At 43.9% G+C, this 17,847-nt stretch overlaps 1 protein-coding gene across 1 annotated transcript in view; it reads left to right on the top strand.

Annotated features, from left to right (window-relative positions):
• Positions 1 to 4,486: 4,486 nt before the first annotated feature.
• LDB2 (LIM domain binding 2) overlaps positions 4,487 to 17,847 on the top strand; it is a 319,756-nt gene continuing 306,395 nt past the window's right edge. Inside the window, exon 1 of the mRNA XM_068149233.1 lies at positions 4,487 to 4,521. Within this exon, the coding sequence (XP_068005334.1) occupies positions 4,502 to 4,521 (20 nt within the window). The 5' untranslated portion in view covers positions 4,487 to 4,501. The remainder of the gene's footprint in view (positions 4,522 to 17,847) is intronic.

Genomic DNA, 17,847 nt, shown 5'->3' with positions numbered 1-17,847 from the left:
ATGAGGGGAGAAACCCAAAGCTGATGATAATGAGGAGAGGGAGAAATGCTCCTTTACTAACTGGAGATATCTAAACTGCTAATAATGATACAGAAGCTGTAGAAATACTCAGTAAGAGTTTCTGCTCTGTAGTTGGCAAGCCATGTGTTTGCATTCCAGGAGGATAAGAAAGTTCTTTTCAGGGTATAGTCAGCCACTGGAGGATAAACACTTTTAGAGCCACAGATAACTTTGTTCCAAGCAGTCTTTAAAGAGCTAGGAAGACATCAGGCATGCTGGTAATCTGCAATCAGTCCCAAACTGCTAGATGAAATTCAGAAAAGCTGAAAAGATAAAACCTAAATGTTAGAAAGAGGACAAGTTGGACGAGGCCCAGTGGCAGTGTGTTTAGAACTGAAGGGGTCTTTAATTTGTTTGTTGTCCATGTGTCAAAAACTTCTACCAGCTGGAAAATGAATACTTGAAACAATTTTTAGTAGGAGAAGTTAAGCCATTGCCAAGTGAGCAGGGAGAGAAGGTGTGGCCAATTTGTGACTTGGAGTCTTCAGCTCAAATCAGGCACCTTTCCTCAGTGGAACAGTTTCAGGCAGGAGCGTGGTGGGGCTTTTGCACAGCTACAGAGCACATCTGACAATCACCAAATGGGATTTGAAGGAGTAGCTGAAATCCTGTCTGATTTTCCAGCTGCACTGAATTCCTGCTCTCTGTGTCATTATATTACTTCATAATACTACATGCAGTAATGCATTACTTATTTAATACTTGCTGGCAAGTCTGTCAGTTCTAAAAGGTATTACCTCTGCTCACAGTCCTTGTCTTACTTAGATCTTCACAATGTCTTGGTTACAGCAGTTCTATTCCTAGGCATGTGTCCTGTAAGCTTGAGAGTTCAAAGCTCTTGCAGTGGTCGTGTTCTAGTGTGAAAATATTCAACTCAGTAACTTGTTTCAAATATATCCCAGATTAATATATCCTTGCCTGCATTTTTTGGTTTAGTTATGCCGGTGTGGTTTTTTTTCCTCCCATAACACAACTGTTCTCCCTGGTTTATAAAATGTTGAGGTCAAAGAAAGGTGAAGCTGAATGGTGCTGGGAATCTGAGATGCAAATAAGTTTTAGCTAATCCATGTGATGCTCAAAGGCCATCTAGTTTCACAGAGCCATTAGCATTCAGGGATGCTCATTAGCACTCAGGCATCCAGTCAGTATGCATTAAGAAAATGAGACGTGTTGATTAAAGTTACAAATTAGGTGTTGAATGTTTAGGCTTCAAACCATGGTGGCTTCACATTTATGAGAGTATATTTCTGTACTTACACATGGAAAAAAAAATTGATTCTTTCTAATATTCAGTGCTCTCTCGTGTGTGTGAATGTGTTTGCTTATGTTGGTGTGTATGGGAGGAGAATAAAGTGGAAGTGTGGATGGAAGAGAAGGTGAGAAGTTAATGCAGTTTAAATATTTGATGGTTTTGTTTGGAAGAGTCTTTGAAAATCTTACAGTTGAAACTGTTGCTGCTCTGGTAGTAAAGTAAATTTCAACTAGGATTAGAAGTACTGAAGAGACTAGAAAGACTTTAAACTTTCATCTGTGTTATCCTAGGCATTGACCTAGGAGAGAGAGCTTTGTGTTATTTAGACACAAATACCCCAGTGTTTTATTGAGACTTGGAAACTAGCACTTGAAAAAGTTGTGAGTCATACTTCAAGGGATAATCAGCATATATTATCTAATAATGCTGCAGAGCTTCAAGGGAGATCTAGCTAAACCCAGAGGATTATGTGGAAACCAGCAATATATTAATGTCTGTATTAGCATTAAATGCTGCCACAATATATTACACTTGTATTACATAGGGCTATCTTGTGCAAGGACACTGTACCTAATGTTAGGCTATCAGTGGGTTTTGATGCCATTGGTGAAATTTATTATCCTTACTGTGGATCATTGCAGATGCTCTTGAACAGTTATCCTAAACAAACATAGCATGTCCCTCTGATCTCTACTGGGACAGTCTTTTAATGCTGCCAAAATAAGGCACATCAAACTGGCAGTCTAATCAGATGCATGGTTCCTACCCTAAGTACAGAATTCTTTCCCAAGTATGTCCAGCTAAACCTTGTTTCTAGCTGCTGTATAGAAAAGAGCAATGCAGAGCCCTACTAGCTAAATGAGGCAGTAAGAGTATTGGCTAGTCGCTCTCGCACAGCCCGAGCTGTGAGTGGCAAGCAAGGATGCTGCTCCAGCAGCTAACCTTGAGAACAGCACAGGGTAACTGCTTTTTAATTCTTTCCTGTTCATGATCAGGTTGGCTTAAGAACTCTCTTGGTGGGTTAGGTGGAAGCATCAGCTCAGTAGCTTGTTCCTGTAGTGATGTCTCTGCATCTGGGCAGACCACCACTTGGTGGCATCCATCAGCTCCCTGGGTGGCATCAAGGAGCGGTGCTCACTGACGCGTTTGCTCCATTGAGTATCTCTAGTTTTCTGGATTGTGCACTTTTGGTGCTTCGACTTCTGCTTTTTACTTCATTTGTTGTATTCTGGGATCACTGGATTTCTCCAGTTTGTTTTCTGTAGCCCTCTTCTTCCCTGTAAGGAGCTTGAGTTTGGCAGCAGAGTGGGTAATCATTGACATGTCATGGTCAGAATGCAGGATGCTTACACCTGCAACCAACATTCGTATTTTGGATCTATGTGGTGCTTCCTCCTTAAAGTGGGCTTTCACCTTCTGTTTACAGTGACACTTGGTGTCTTTTTCTTGGATCCTTCATCATTCCTGTTTTGTTCAGGGGTTTTGTTTGGTTGAGTTTTTTACCTCCCATCTGTTGCATCTGCATTATTTGCACTCCAGATTCCATGTTTCAGAGAGAAGGCTGTTTGTTTCAACCTGGCTTTCCCCTGATGTATTCTAACAGAGAGAGCTGCCAACGTGAGGTGCTGACAATGTAGAATTAGAGCAGACAGAAAAATACAGAATATGTCTGGTGGTTTTCAGTCTGTCCTTCTGACCTGGAGGTTACACTTGTACCATCAGCTCTGGTAGCTGTCAATAATTTCCTCCTTTCATGTAAATTTACTTCAAGTCTATCTATATTTTTGAGCTGCTGAGTCCCATGATTTGATTTGTGTACTTCATACTACACAGAAAAAAACCCACCCCTTCCCATTGCTCTGAATCCTTTGTTCTGTTTTTGCCATATGGAATTGCCAGCTTTTGCTTTACAGTTGTCCCCCCACACCAGAAGAAATCATAGGTTGCTCTGTCAGACCTGTTTGTTTACAATTATGAAGAGTGGTTTCCTTACAGCAGCAGGGGCCTTCAGACGCTGCTCTCTTCTCCAGACAGTGAACAGCAGCATTGACAAATCATGTCCTTAGGAAGCTAACCCTTGTGTGTGAGACGGCGTTCCTCTCTGTGCTTTGGAGTCTGGAATCAATTATTAAACAAAAAAAGCTGAAATTCTGGTGTAACAGACACCTCAGACTCATTTCAGATCTTTGAAAGCTGATTTCCAGCTTCCCAGTCATTGGGACAAGCTTTGTGATGATGCCCAACTGAGAACATGAGAGTGCATCTTCCAGTGCTAACATAGCTGTATTTATACTCTGGCGCTGTGCTGTTGGTAGCAGCAGAAGGCTTTGTTTTCACAACAAATATACCTGGGAGATCAGTGTGAGATGTTTTCCCATAAAAATTGTAGTAGAAACAGCAGTCTGGTTTTGCTTAGTGCTGGGAGTATGTGCTTCTGACTGAGGGAAGTACAAGTAACAAACTTTCAGTACATTTTAGGAGGTTTTTTCCTCTACTCAGGTGCAGTTCAGATGTTTTCCAGGGTGTGTGCCAGTGGAAATTTCTGAACAGAGGAAATAGCGTGTTTGGGGTGAAATCCTGTTGTTAACCTTCTTTGCAGGAGATTTGTCACTAATGCAGGGGAGCACAGGCAGGCCCTGGTTGGGCAGCCAGAGTGCTGCTGGTTGGAGCAGGACTTTTGAAATCTGAGATTAAAGAAAATGATCCAAGTTTGCTCTCTGGAGTTGCAAAATCAGCTGTGAAGTCAGTCACATCATGTGTTTATTTCTCTCCTGTTTGGTCACTTTTCTGTGAAATATTTATGTATATTTGAACCAAGATAAAAGTAAATTCATAAAGGTCACGAGTGCTCCCAAACTTGGGAGTTCTGAGAGGTTTATTTAAGCCCTGGCAGACTTTTAACCTTTTCTAGCTTACAATAAGTTTGCCATCCTTTTAAACCCCTTTGATTGTATGGCTTTTGTTCCCCTGAAAGGGGGACAGGGCTGCCTGGTTACTCAAGCAGATGCCAGGCTTCTGATTTGCATTTGATGAAAGCCACTTGTGAAAGCAGAATCAATGCTCAGATTTACAAACAGTAAACGTGGGTATTGGCTTGTCATTTCTTCCTAGCTTCTTGTCCTACAAAGCTGCTCAAGTTCCCCTGTTTGCAAGAACCTCTTCCTGCTCTCCCTGCTGCCCATACCCACCATGTTAGATCGAGATGAAGGGTGAGTAATTTGTTTTAGCTCTATTATCTGGGGTTTGATTATTTCAGGGGAAAAGAGAAAAGAATGAAAATGCAGCCATTTAGCATAATGTACTCTAAGCTGAGGAGCCCTAATAACCAAACAGTGTGTCTGAAGGGGCCTGATTACAGAACACCAGAGGCACAAGAGTGATCTTATTGTGGACAACAGAACACTGCTCCGAGAGCGCTGTCACTGTATGGAGTGCACCCTCAGGTTTAATCTGTGTGGCTGTATGCAGGTGGAGAATGGAACAGAATGCATCCAGAACAGCAGCAATGAGTGTGAAAGGTTTAGATAGCAAATCAGAGCTAGCAGGGATAGAGACGTTATTTTGACTGGGGTTAAATGAAAGCGAGAGAGCTGTGTCTGAACCAGTGCTTCCAAAACAAGGATGCTATTGACTAATCTGTGTCAACTCCCACTATTAATATGTAAGGAGTGTATATGTATGTTGAGGTGTAGATACAGCAGTGAAAGGGTCAGCAGAGATTGGCATTTGAAACACAATCTGTTGGAGTGTTTTAATGCCTTGGGATCAGCTGTTGCAGGCTACAGCAGGACCAGTGCCCAGTAAGAAGAGCTGTGGATGTATATTTTCTTCTATTAAAGGATGTCTATGCTTTTGACTTTGTATATGTGGCATAACATCATTATTTCTGGCCTAAGATGCCAGTAGAAAAAACTCCTTCTCAATGCTGTGGACTTTAGCCTTAGGGCTGTGGACTGTAGGAGAGGTGTTGCTATTTCCCTTGAATGGGAACTTGAATGCATCTAAGTTGCTTTGGCTCGAGTGTCCTTCCTCACCAGGCATCTCCATAAAACCTTGTTCACTGTGGTCAAACATGCTACTCCAACAGAGAAGTTTCACAGGTACCAGATGAATGCTTTTATAGTGCAGGAGGTCAGGTAGAAAACTTGCCCAGAAGAAAGAGATTTCAAAACATTCCAATGCTCAGTCCTTGGCCTTGGCTGTTTCTGTGGCTGTGTACAGTGCATGGACCTGTGAGCCAGATGGAAATGAGTTGCTGCAAACAGTTACAGCAGTGCAGGTGGTAGAGCACCTCTTGTGCTGACTGAGCTCCTTTCCTATGGTACAGTTGCTGTGCTCAGTACAGGATAAATCACCTTTGGCATGTGTGGGCTGCAATGACATCACTGAACTGTTCCCAGTGTCTGATCAAGTTTGGCCAGTGCCGGTCTGGATACTTCTGAAGGTAGTTGAATTTGTTTGTAATTGTAGAGGCTTGTACCTATGGGAAGATTTAAGAGGTTTATAAATGATCACCTTGCCTGGGCCAGCTTCCACTCTCAGTCTGACTTTCCAAACTCATGTGCATCAAATACACCAAACCATTTTTTGCATGTAATGTGTAGGAGCTATTTCTGTGGGTGACCAAATACTCATAAAACTACAGTTTGTGTTCTTGGTTTTGTGGTGTAAATACTTCATGGGTTGTTTGTTTTCCCCAGAATCCTAATTTCCCATTAAAAGAAATAAAATATTGCTGTAGTATCAGACAGCTTCCCCAAACCAAACCAATGTTCGTTTAGTGGCTACCTGACACTTAACATGGAGATGGGTAGGTTGTGGTAAATGGTATATACTCACTGTCAGAAGGTGAAGGCAGGAACACCTGCCCAGAAACTCCAGGTTAGGAAATTGCCATTGCTGGTTACACATTGTTGGGACTCTTCATTCACTATATAAAATAGGAAGTGAGGATGTGGTGTTTGGTCTCTCCTAGGCTTTTGGTTCCCATGTGTAATTGTGGTTTACAGCCTGGCTGCAGGAATCAGGACATGAATTTGCTGGGCTCAGTCATGTGAAATGTCATAGCTTGTCTGGTTGTTCAGCTGCAGAGAGTATGAAATGGAAACCTTTCATCCTCAAGTCAGGTGTCACACCTACATCCACTGCTATGCAGGAGTGCATAATCTATTGTAATGATGGCCAAGTGAAACCCGTGGTGGCCTAGTGTGTGTGAATTTGACAGGTTATATGGCAGTATAAAGAGTTATGTGAATAGTTACAGTGAAGCCTCCTGGCTTAAGGAGTTACTGTTGTCCTCTGCAAGGAGACTTGAATCTACTTAACTTCGCTTACTTGGGGGTTAGAATATCTTTTGGCTAAACTTCTTACACTTGCTCAGATTTTAGGCTGTTAAAAGTCCCTTCACATTTGGGACCGAAGTTTGGAACAGCTTTGGATAGCTGTAGGCATCAGGAGACAGAGAGGAAACTTTCACGCAGGCACATGATCAGGAGACAGGGACTGAAAAGCACTTCTGCCTGGCAGCCAAAATCCTTTCATATCAGCCTGAACCAGTTCTCTGACAGTGCTGCAGCATCTGTAGCCTTCTTTTCCTGTCCTCTACTGTCTTTGCTCCATGTGGCTCAACTTTCTTTTGATTTAACAGATTCCACTACAAATGTCTCTCTCTTATGGTTCTTTCCCTTTTCTGTCATTGACTCAAAGCTGAATACTTCTTAAGAGCTTTCCTAAATTAGGTTTCTCTCTTGTTTTGCATACTATGTGTCTCTCTTCTAGCACTTATTGTTCCCATTTCATGTGCCCTCTGCACCTGCCTCTTATCTGACAGCTCTTCTGTGACTCAGTTCTTTTGGGCCTCCTGTTCCTTGCACTTGAAAACAGCCTCTCTTTGGGCACTGCTCACTTCACTCCCTCTTCATTGAACCCACATCTCTGCCACCCTTCGCTGCAGCTGCTCCGCTGCAGTCCAGTTCTTAGTGCTGCAGTTTTGTGTCTGGAAACAAATGAACCAAACACCTATAACTATAAAGGAATTATAAAACCCAGACTTGGAACACCTTCCTACAAGTCAAAGTATCCTTTTAGAGTGATCTGTATGCTCCCTTATCCCATTTTCAGTCATCATTTCTTCATAGTTATCTTGCCAACATCCCACACCCTTCAGAGCAGGCACCTGACTTTCTGAGTTGCTATAAAATGCATTTTTTCCTGCCCTCTCTGAGAAACCACCAGGCTTGTTCTGTTTGTAACCCAGTTGTTTTTGTGTGCTCAGAAAGAGAGAGAGAATTCGTTTTCTGTGATCTTTTGTGTTTCAGATGGAACAGATGGCTGAAGGAAATAAACATCTGTATGTAAACTGGATGTGTTAGTCTGTGCCAGTGTAAAGTGAGACCTGGACAGCAGTGCTTAGCCAGAAACTGTTTCTGGGGGAATATTAGGGACACTTTGATTTAATACATAAATCAGTAGACATTTGCTGAGCACTAATAAAAAGACCCAAAACCAGCCACCCAAGCGCTGGCTGTTGCTGTGGCACCAGTAACGTGCTTGGCCCCATAGTATACAGAGCAGCTGTAAGCATCTCGACTCCCACAGGATTTCTTCTTTAACCATTTTACTGGAAGCTTTCCTGCACATCAAGGCAAAGAGCGAGTCAAGGGCACTGGCTGTTACCTGCTGGTTGTCTGTTGTCCTTTCCTCTACTTTCTGTGATATGTGGCTGTTGCAGTACAGTGTCTGATGCATGCTAATGGTTGTACTGGCTGGTATTCCTGTGGCCATGCCTCAGAATTTTTGTTGCATTCAGTATTTCAGCTTTGATTCCTTTACTCTCCAGCTTTGCTTTGGTTCTCTGTGCTTTAGGGAGCAAGTTCATGTAGCATGCAGATACTTCAGTTAGTTTTCTGTAGCCCTTGTACTTTTACTATGTTTTAGAAAGGGATAATTTCTGTCCAATAACGAATAACATAGGCAAAGACCTGTCTTCTGTTAGACCTGCTGATGCCATGACAGGGCTGTGGGTGAGATACAGGTAAGGCTTTGGATCAGGAGGCTCTATTGTAATGTTATTCCTAGTGCTCCTATTCATTTCTCTGTGCTGTGCCTGAGGTTTTGTGGTGGTGTATCTGTTTTGTTTGACTAACACAACTGTATTGTAGAGGTTGTTATAAGGAGAGAAGGATTTGACATCTGGGTGTGAAATAATTGATGCTTTTGACTCCTGGAAAGTTGTTGGAGGCTATTTGCTCTTATTTGGTGGTTGCTACTTGGATGATGAGGAGCGTTGAGGCTTAGCCTGACAGGCAGCTGAATGCCACACAGCTACTTGCTCACTCTGCCTGGGTGGGATGGGGGACAGAGTCAGGAAAAAGGTAAAACTCACCAGCTGAGATTCACTTTAATAGGACAGAAGAGGAAGAGACAATAATGATAAAAGGATGTACAGAGTGAGTGATGCACAATGCAATTGCTCACCATCCACTGAGGGATGGTCAGTGAGTCCCTCAGCAGCAGCTGGCTCTGCCTGGCCAGCTCTCTCCAGTTTAGGTACTGGGCATGTTGTCATACATACCCCTTTGGCCAGCTAGGGTCAGCTGTCCTAGCTGTGGTCCCTCTCAGTTTCTGGTGTTCCTCAGTTTCCTCACTGGCAGGGTGCTCTGTTGTAATTTCCAGGACTCCTTTTTCTGCTCCTGATAAAAGCCACCCAGCCAAACCTGTTTGATTTATGTCCATGTGGAAGGGAGAAATTAGAAACACAGAAGTCCTGGAGTACTGTGTCCAGTTCTGGAGCCCCTATTACAAGAGGGATGTGGAGGTGCTGGAACGTGTCCAGAGAAGGGCCACAAGGATGAGCAGAGGGCTGGAGCACCTCTCCTGTGAGGACAGACTGAAGGAGTTGGGGCTGTTCAGTCTGCAGAAGAGAAGGCTCCGAGGTGACCTCATTGTGGCCTTCCAGTATCTGAAGGGGGCCTACAGGAAGGCTGGGGAGGGACTGCTCAGGATCTCAGGTAGTGATAGGACTAGGGGGAATGGAATGAAGCTGGAGGTGGGGAGATTCAGGCTGGAGGTGAGGAGGAAGTTCTTCCCCATGAGAGTGGTGAAGCCCTGGAATGGGTTGTCCAGGGAGGTGGTTGAGGCCCCGTCCCTGGGGGTGTTTAAGAGCAGGCTGGATGAGGCTCTGGCCAGGCTGATGTAGTGTGGGGTGTCCCTGCCCATGGCAGAGGGGTTGGAACTAGATGATCCTTGTGGTCCCTTCCAACCCTGAATGATACTATGATGCTAAGTCACTCTCAGTGGATGCTGTACAAAACTGAAGTCAGTTTTACAAAGAATAAGAGGTGTGAAGTTCAGGGCTTGGAGAGCAGTCGAGGCACATAAAGTACTTCTCAACCTTAATGAGCTAAGCTGGAATCAGTCTCAGATTTTTCCTAAGTCAGGTTTTTCCTGGTTTTTGGCTGGTTTTGACTAACTTGCATGGAACAATTGCAATGCTTGTCTGCCACACAGCTGCAATCCAGGAGGCACTTATGCTCTGTGCTGCATAAATAGCACAAGGAGGACTTCCTGTGTTTCTGTTGAGGTTGTGCCTTCCCTTCCCCAGCTGTCTAAAAGAAGAGTAAAGGACACAAAAAGCTGTAGCAAAGCAAGGGTAATGTGAGGTTCTTGTGGGTGTCCCTCTCTGAGACAAATCAATACTCATCATACATATCACACTCCTAATTGAAATGGGAAATGAAAAACAGGAAAGAACCCAAGACAGTAATTAAATGGGCACGACTCTTATTTTGAACAAGACATTGTTAATTTCAGTGCTTTCAGCTAGCTTTGCTTTTATTAATATTTTCTGGGTTTATTTTTCTCTCACAGACTTTTCTCAGTGTACCTGGTTGCATTCAGGGGAGATAGGAATTTGAAAGCTTTCAGGAGCTAGAATTAATCCAGAAATCACCAGTACCAGAGAGGCAAAATCCTACATTTTGAAGTTCTGAGATGGAAAAGTAGAACAAAGAGTAGGATCAGGAAGCCAGATTGATCCTCAGCCTCAAAGTATTTCAATCTGAGGGTTGCAAGCCAGATGACTCCCTCTCTTTCTCAGCTACTTGAGTGGATCACAGCGATACAGCCAGTTCTTGATGATAGGATCAGAGTATTTCTTAATCCAAACGAATGTGAGGCCATGGCAGATGTGAGAAGCACAAGTACCTTGTGTTGCATGTGAGGGTAATGTGAGGAGAGCAGCTGCAGAAGCTGCAGTTTGGAGTAGACCAGAGTACTGGGTTGTAATCTGTTTTAGGGGGGTTGGGGATGGAGAGGGAATGGATTACTGCAGTCTGAACTGCAGCAGAAAGGAGATGTTTTCACCTTGCAGAACAAGCAGTGGAGGAAAAAAGTTTACTCATCTTCAGCTGTCTGTGGACAGCTGCATGTGAATCCAAACGCAGAAACATCTCCTCACTTGAAATTGGAGGCAACTCTGTGGCTTCTTCACAATGCTTCCTGCAGGCAAAAACACTGCTTACAAATTATGTTAGCTGAGAAGCAGAAACTTAGCCCTCTCCTAAGGTTTAATTGTGACTCTAATCAGGCACAGTTGCTTATTTTAACTCTGTGGAAAGTACATCTACCTTGCAAGAGGTAATTCCAAAACCTTTCTAGTGAATCTGCAGTTAAAAGTAGTAGTGTCATTGCACTTCAGCAGGGTCCCGCCACGAGTCCCTGGGGCAGATGTTAAGGTGTTCTGGAGACATGAAAAATTTCAGTTTCTCTTTTTCCCATTAAATAAATAAGACTGTGTCAGTGCTAAGAGAAGGTTTATTGACTGGGGTTCCCTTAGCCTGCACTTTGGGTGCTCTCTTCACAGCCTGCTGTCCAGCTTCAGACTCAGGGTCCTTATTAGGGTCATTGGCTTGATGTGGGAAGGATTTGCCACCCCTTCCCCCAGTAACTCTAGTTTAAAACCCTCCTCACTAGATTGGAAAGCTTCTATCCAAAGATGTTCTTCCCCTTCTCTGAAAGATGGACCCCATCAGCCCTCAGAAAATGAGACTTCTGAAAGTAAGTTTAATGACTTAGCCAAACCCCTGTCTGTAACACCACCCCCTCAACCATTTACTGATTTTTCTCTCTTATGCCAGATCTTTGACAGGGGAGGATTGATGAGAAGACAACTTGTGCTCCTGAGCCTTTCACTGCCACTCCCAGTGCCTTGTAGTCCTTCTTAATGCTCTTCGTTCTGTATGGACCAGACCAAGCTAATTGGCTGGTTTCATGAGTTATCTTGCTGGCAGTGAGGAAAACATCAACAGGTGAAGCACGGGACCTTCCCCTTTTTCTGATCTGCTCGTTGGAGACCTTCTCCAGGGCTGCTTGATTGGTGTAATCAACTTTTCTCTGATTTTTGTCCTCTTTGAGGTGACTTCATACCAGGTTTTGGCACAAATAGGACCACAAGTGAAGTCTGCTGGGGTACTTATGGGGCAAATTGTCTGTAGCAAGCAGAAGTGACATAGCTGGATTTGGTTTGGGGTATGACAATCGTCACATTTCTGACACTGTGCTGGAGTTCTGACAACTAGGGATCATTCCCTGTCCTCTGGACATCATTCATGTGTAGGAATGCTCTGCCCCAGAGAATTCTGTACAGAGGCTTTCTGTATTTCACAGGGTAATTACACTTTGCTTGTCCAAACGATTTGTTCTCCATTTGTGACCAGCATCCTTCCTATGGCTGAGCACGGCAGCGTGTTGTTCCTAACGCGGATGCAGCATGTCTGTGTACGTCGAAATCACCTCCTAGCTAACGTGGTATTTATTTGCCTTGCGTCCCTTTGCCACTGCCTAGAGGTGTGCGGCGGTGGTTTTGTTCACAGAACGCTATTTTGGGGTAGCGTAATCCGGCAGAGTTCTGTGCAAATCGGTTCTCTTCGGGCGCTGCTGCGCCAGCCGCTGGCCGCTAGGTGTCAGCACTGACCCAGCAGAGCGGCGAAGCTTTGTTCTGTTTTGTTCTCCGCTTTAAATTTGTACAAAGCAGAAGATAATTTGTATGGAAGAACTTTTGTATTGTCTATGAACACTCACGTCTCCACACTCCATAGCACGGCCAGTAAGCAGCCATTGTGTGTCCCAGCTTCAGCAGAAAGTCCACTTTTAACCACAAGAGGAAGAGTTAGCCTTTCCACCCCCACCCCCCCCTCAGTGTGTTAGCTTTCTGAACACAGAATGATTCTAGCTGCTGCTGAAATCCAGGAGCACAATTGTAAAAGGGACCGTACTTGGTTGTTTATTTTGAAAGGTGTAGAGAAAACTAGATTGTCACAGCTGAACTCAGACTATGTATGCAAAAATCAATTGTCTAAGTACATTTCCTGCTTGGAATCTCACCTGAGGCTTCTGGATCCCTCTTCAGCTGCTAGAATCAATATATTGAAGGATTAATCATCTTACACAGGATAGATGGTGATCTCAAGCAAGGCTGGGAGAATCAGACTCAAAACCTGATGAAGTATTCAACGGCCTGGTCTTGTACTATTGCGTGTGGGAGAACTGTGGTTGAATGTGGCCATCAATCTCGTCCCCTTGCTCACCGAGAGCTCTTGAGGCACCATTTTGGAATGTATGCTGCTATTCTAAGAAACTGAACTTTGGCCTTTGGGTGAAGGAAAACCTGCTTCCTTTGCTGCAGTGCTGGATAAACATCTACTCATGTCTGTTCTCTGCTCTTGGGATTCAACAGAGCTGAGGAGAAATATTTTAACAGAGACTGATTTCTAATCCCTGCTGAACACCTCAAGAAATAAATGTCTAATGATTACAGTCACATTTCTAACTATTTAATGATTGGCAACTGGAAGCAAAATGTCCTGCTTGAAGGGGAGGGAGGAGAGGATGTTAAGTGATCCCTTCATGGAGAAATCGGTGTGTTTTGACAGTCTCCCTTCTTTTCCTTGCTGAGAAAAGCTAAATTCTATGTGCCTGAGACACCTCGTGCTGCTCACAGGCAAAGGTAGCTGTGCTAAGCTATCAGTGGTTGCATTTTCACTGCCGGGGAGTGGCAAGCTTTTAAACGGAGGCAAGTGATGGTTTAGCCCTGCCTGTTGCAGATGCTTTTGAATCCAAGGATATTTTCATGCCACAGAAGAAAGAGCTCAGTGTTCATCTTATGCTGTACCTGCAATCTATGGCTGCAGTGCTTTGGGGGTTGGTTTGGCTGTTGAGGAAAATCATCCCCAAACACTGCCAAAGCAGTATTCAAAAGAATCTGATTGTTTTCTTGGTAAAACCTTACCAGAAGAGGATCACTTTATTTCCCCTGCTGCTTCATTGGCGCTCTCAGAGCTGATGACTGCAAGCAGACTTGTGATTATATTGGTAGTAAACCAGTTTCTGGATCGAGATTTTGCCTGGCTTGTCACAGAGTACACCTGTGGATGCCTGACAGGTACCTTTGCTTGTGTGTGGAGTCCTTGCTGATTTATTTTAGGGGGCATCCCCCAGCTTCCCTATGGTGCCATGGAAGCTGGAAAGAATGGTTTAGCTCGACACCATTCCAATGTTAACATGTTGAGTTTCTCCCTAACGTTAGGGATTCATATCCCCAGAGGCTGACTCAGCCCCTTTGCTGGCAGAGGCACATAAACTTACAACTGAGGAAATCCTGCTGTTAGTCTTCCGAAATAACCCTAGCAACAGAAGTGCTGTGTCCATACTGAGCAAGCTGATAATTCTCCATACTTCTGTCAGACTAGATCCCTTTTTTCCCCTTTTTGTCATCTTCTCCTAATAATGACCATATTTATAAATTCAGTTGCCTCAGTGTCTGTGTTGTTCCCCCAGGAAGTCTAGGGCAATGCACCAACCTGCAAGGTAGAACCTGCCCCCATCTACTAAACCAGATATGGAGGAGGAGAAATCAGCCTGCCCTGCCAGAGAAGAGGGAGAGAGCAGTGTGTGAAGAACAGGCACAAAATGGTTTTTCAAACTACAGTCTATGGAGCTTCAGCTGGAGCACGTGTCAATAGCTACAGATTTCTGTTTTCTTAAACATACTTGCTCCACTTTTTTCTCCTTAGGAGGAAAAGGCTTTCCTATGCTCTATGCACATAGGAAACTGAATTTGGTCCCCAAGGAGCCAAGAAAATGTTTCTTTTAAGGCTGTGACAGCAACAGAACTGTTGTCCATGTGTTTAATAAGAGCAGAATTACAGTAATGTTCCTGCAGCATGTGAGCAAATACAGCAGGCGTTTCCACGATGGCTGCAGCTGGGAGTTTGTAATGCTCACTGCTATAACCACTTAAAATAAAGCAAGGCAAGCCTGAATCTAAAAGCCCCAATCTGATTGCTAAACAAGTTCTGTCCTAACTCTTTGTGGATATCCTAAATCTTGCTCCAGCTGTTAGGCAAAACAAATGCACGAGCTATCCTTTATTACTGTTTAATTTCCTGATAAAGACATTAAATGAAATTAAAAGGAATTTCCTCCAAAGCCCCCATTTTGAACTGCATCCCTGCTCTGACAGGCTATGAGATTTTCTTGTTTTGCACAACAGAACAGCAAAAAGCAACAACAACAACAATCTACTTTTGGGGCTTTTAGATTTGTGCAGTTTAATTGTTGGTCTGCTTCCCTGATAAGGTGAGACTAGTCCCATGTCACTAGGGGAATGGTATCCTGCTGTGTTTTTCCATCCTCATTTACAATGATTATGTTATCAGGCTAGCCAGGCAAAAGGGTGGAGCAACTATAATTTCAAAGCAGGATTAGGTTGAAATAACGAGGTCACCAAGTTGTGGTTGTCATGGCAACGTCACATCTAAGAATATGGGATGCTTCTAGGAGATGAGGCAAGCCTGGAGTCTCTCTCCCTCTGCACAAAATCCCAGACTATTCCTGCAAAATTGCTTAATTGCTTTTAAATATTTTTTCCCCCTAAGTGGCTTTTGCCAGAACAATGAATCCAAACTGTGTTGCTTTTATTTACAGTGTCTTAAAGAGGTGTTTGTCTCCGATCAGTTATTGATTCTGTCTTCCTGCCAGCTTCTGAGTCTGTATTTTGTGTGTCTCTAGGAGATCTTTTGTCTTAAATACATTTTTAAAAAGCTTGAGGTAATCAAACCATTGTTCAGGTGTTTCGATCCCCTTTGAGACTTCACAGCCGTTTAAATCACAGGCTTCTGTCTCGGGTCCTGCGCTGCCCTGGGACCTCTCCCACACCCAGAAACTGTTAACTCTTGAATTCCTCTGCTAGTGACAGTTTGCTTCCGTTTCTTAGTACTGGTTTGTAGTTGTTAAAAGAGGCGCTAAAAGCTCTCTCTTCTTTTTCTTTTGCCTTTTTCTGGCAGTACCTGAAAATGATTATTTCTAAACACGTCGTTTGTCATTGTTCTGAGCTGTGCTGGATAGGATAAATTTGAGTGGTTGCAGAGGTTTACTTCACTATGTCACTGTTTGTTTGTCATAGGCGTGCTCGGGAACTTTGCAGCACAAACTCCTGACAGGCACAGTAGGGAGCAGCTGCATTGTGTGTATTTTTGTTTTGTTATGTAAAAGCTCACCAGAAAGACTTTGTTTTCCTTTCTCAACTTTTACCTGGTGTGACATGGTATAAATCTCAGAACACACATTGCTCTTGAAAACAGTTCAGGTTTTGTGCATTTTCATTGCCAAGCACCTACTGCTATCAGCACAACGTGGTGCTGAAGTGTGCCAGGCTAAGGGACTTGTGGAATAAGGGAGCAAGTTACAAACCCAATGAAGGAGATGTGCGAGACAGTAATGGTAGGGAGCGGAGTTCAGTGTGTAGTCTGGGAGCACCAAAGCCCGAATTGTCTCACAAGATCTTGTCTAAGTTTTTCTGCAGTGACTGGGGCACTTTTGTCTCTGGACACCTGAGCTCCACAGGCTATGCAGTCCCTGTGCTGTAGCTGGTGGTAAAAGTTCCGTCCCATAATTTATGTATCAGCCTAGTTGCATGGAACTTGCTGCAACACAATGGATCTGGAGATTACCACCTCTCCTCAGATTTTGGTTGAAAGAAGCAGGTGGAAAGTCAGGCAAAGATGTAAACACAGGGGATGATCACCCCTTCGCTGGAGGGGTGTCTGTGGAACTGCAGGATGAGAATCCCTGCAAACAGGAAACAGGCTGAAAAACTCTGCATACATGGTGTCTTTGATAGGACTTCTGGGTGCAACAAAAATCAGTGAAAGCAAGCAGACTGAAAATACCACATTCCACATGTTGTTTCAAGGACATGAGATGCAGATGGAGTTTCAGGTACCAACATTGGACCACCTTGCTAGGCCAGCGTGGATGTTCTCTGTTTGCCTAGTCCCATTGCCTCCACTATCCAGTTGGAGCTTGTGGAGCACAGTGTCTTGCACTTTGCTGGCAGTAAAAACTGTGCAAAGTGGATGATCTTCATCAACAGTGAGACTAACTGCTCAGTTCTGAGGACGAAAGGAAGAACAAATCTCAGCTGCGGTGTGGACTGAGCTGTTCAACCAATGTGCAGCAGAATACTGTTTGCTCTCTGTTCTGAGGTGGTGTCAGTTATTTTCCACAAAGGATGAGATCTTTCCATGGCAGCCTGGAAGGGTTGTTGATCCAAGTCCAGCCAGGTGAGCCTGGACTGTTATTTATTTGACAGTTCTGCCACCTATGATGGTATATGAAAACAGGAAGGTTTCTGCAGGGTTGTGTCTTGCCCCAGAGGAATGCTGTAGATTGCTGTTGAATGGATTGAGGGTGGGTTTTTAAAAGTGAGCTGAAGAACTGTCTGAGAAACAGAAAAAAGTTAAACCCAAACTGGCAGTGGGTGTATCCACCAGATGGTGATGTTCTACCAAATTATTTGCAAGTTCATCTTGCAGTAAAAATCCTGTAGTTGGATTTCTGATTACTTCTGAAATTTCAGGGGAGTGTTCCTGTTGCTTCCTTGATTATTAGGTTTGGAAAGAGAGATAGTGTTGCTGTCCATCCTAAAGAGTCTGCCCTGTTTGTGTACAGCACAATGGACACAGTGAAGAAGGGGGAGAAATATCTGTGGCTTCTACCATACTGAAGCTGGGCAAACACTAGCAGCTTAGAAGTAAGATTTAAAAGGCTACTTTACCGTTAGGAAGGACCAAGAATCTGACAGCCTTTTTGACCATCTAGGGGAGTTTGCCCGAGAGAAAGCAAGTGCCAGAGTGAGAAAGCTGAGGAGGGCTTGTAGTGCTACATGGTTCCATGGCTGCTCTTTGCTTAGCCTGGAAGATCATCTGGGTGAATGACAACGGTTTGGTTTGCTGGGTGGGGCCTCACCTGCTTTTCAGGCTAGAAAGGAACAAATCTGCTGCATTTGTCCTCCCTTTTCCTTGGCTGCTTGTTGAGTTGAACAGCTCTTAGGAAAACAATGTTATGGAAAGTTACCCAGTTTAAAGGTTAGCTTCTCCACCTTCCTGTGCAACAAATATTGCTGCAGCTTATGCACATGTACTGCAGCCACTCAGATGCAACGAGCTTTGCTATCAAAAATTGCTACTGTTACTGAT

The sequence above is a fragment of the Melanerpes formicivorus genome, unplaced genomic scaffold, assembly GCF_026170545.1.
Source record: "Melanerpes formicivorus ecotype bairdi unplaced genomic scaffold, bMelFor1.0.p_v2 SCAF_18, whole genome shotgun sequence".
Classification (NCBI taxonomy): domain Eukaryota; kingdom Metazoa; phylum Chordata; class Aves; order Piciformes; family Picidae; genus Melanerpes; species Melanerpes formicivorus.
This window is presented reverse-complemented; position numbering and strand designations above follow the sequence as displayed.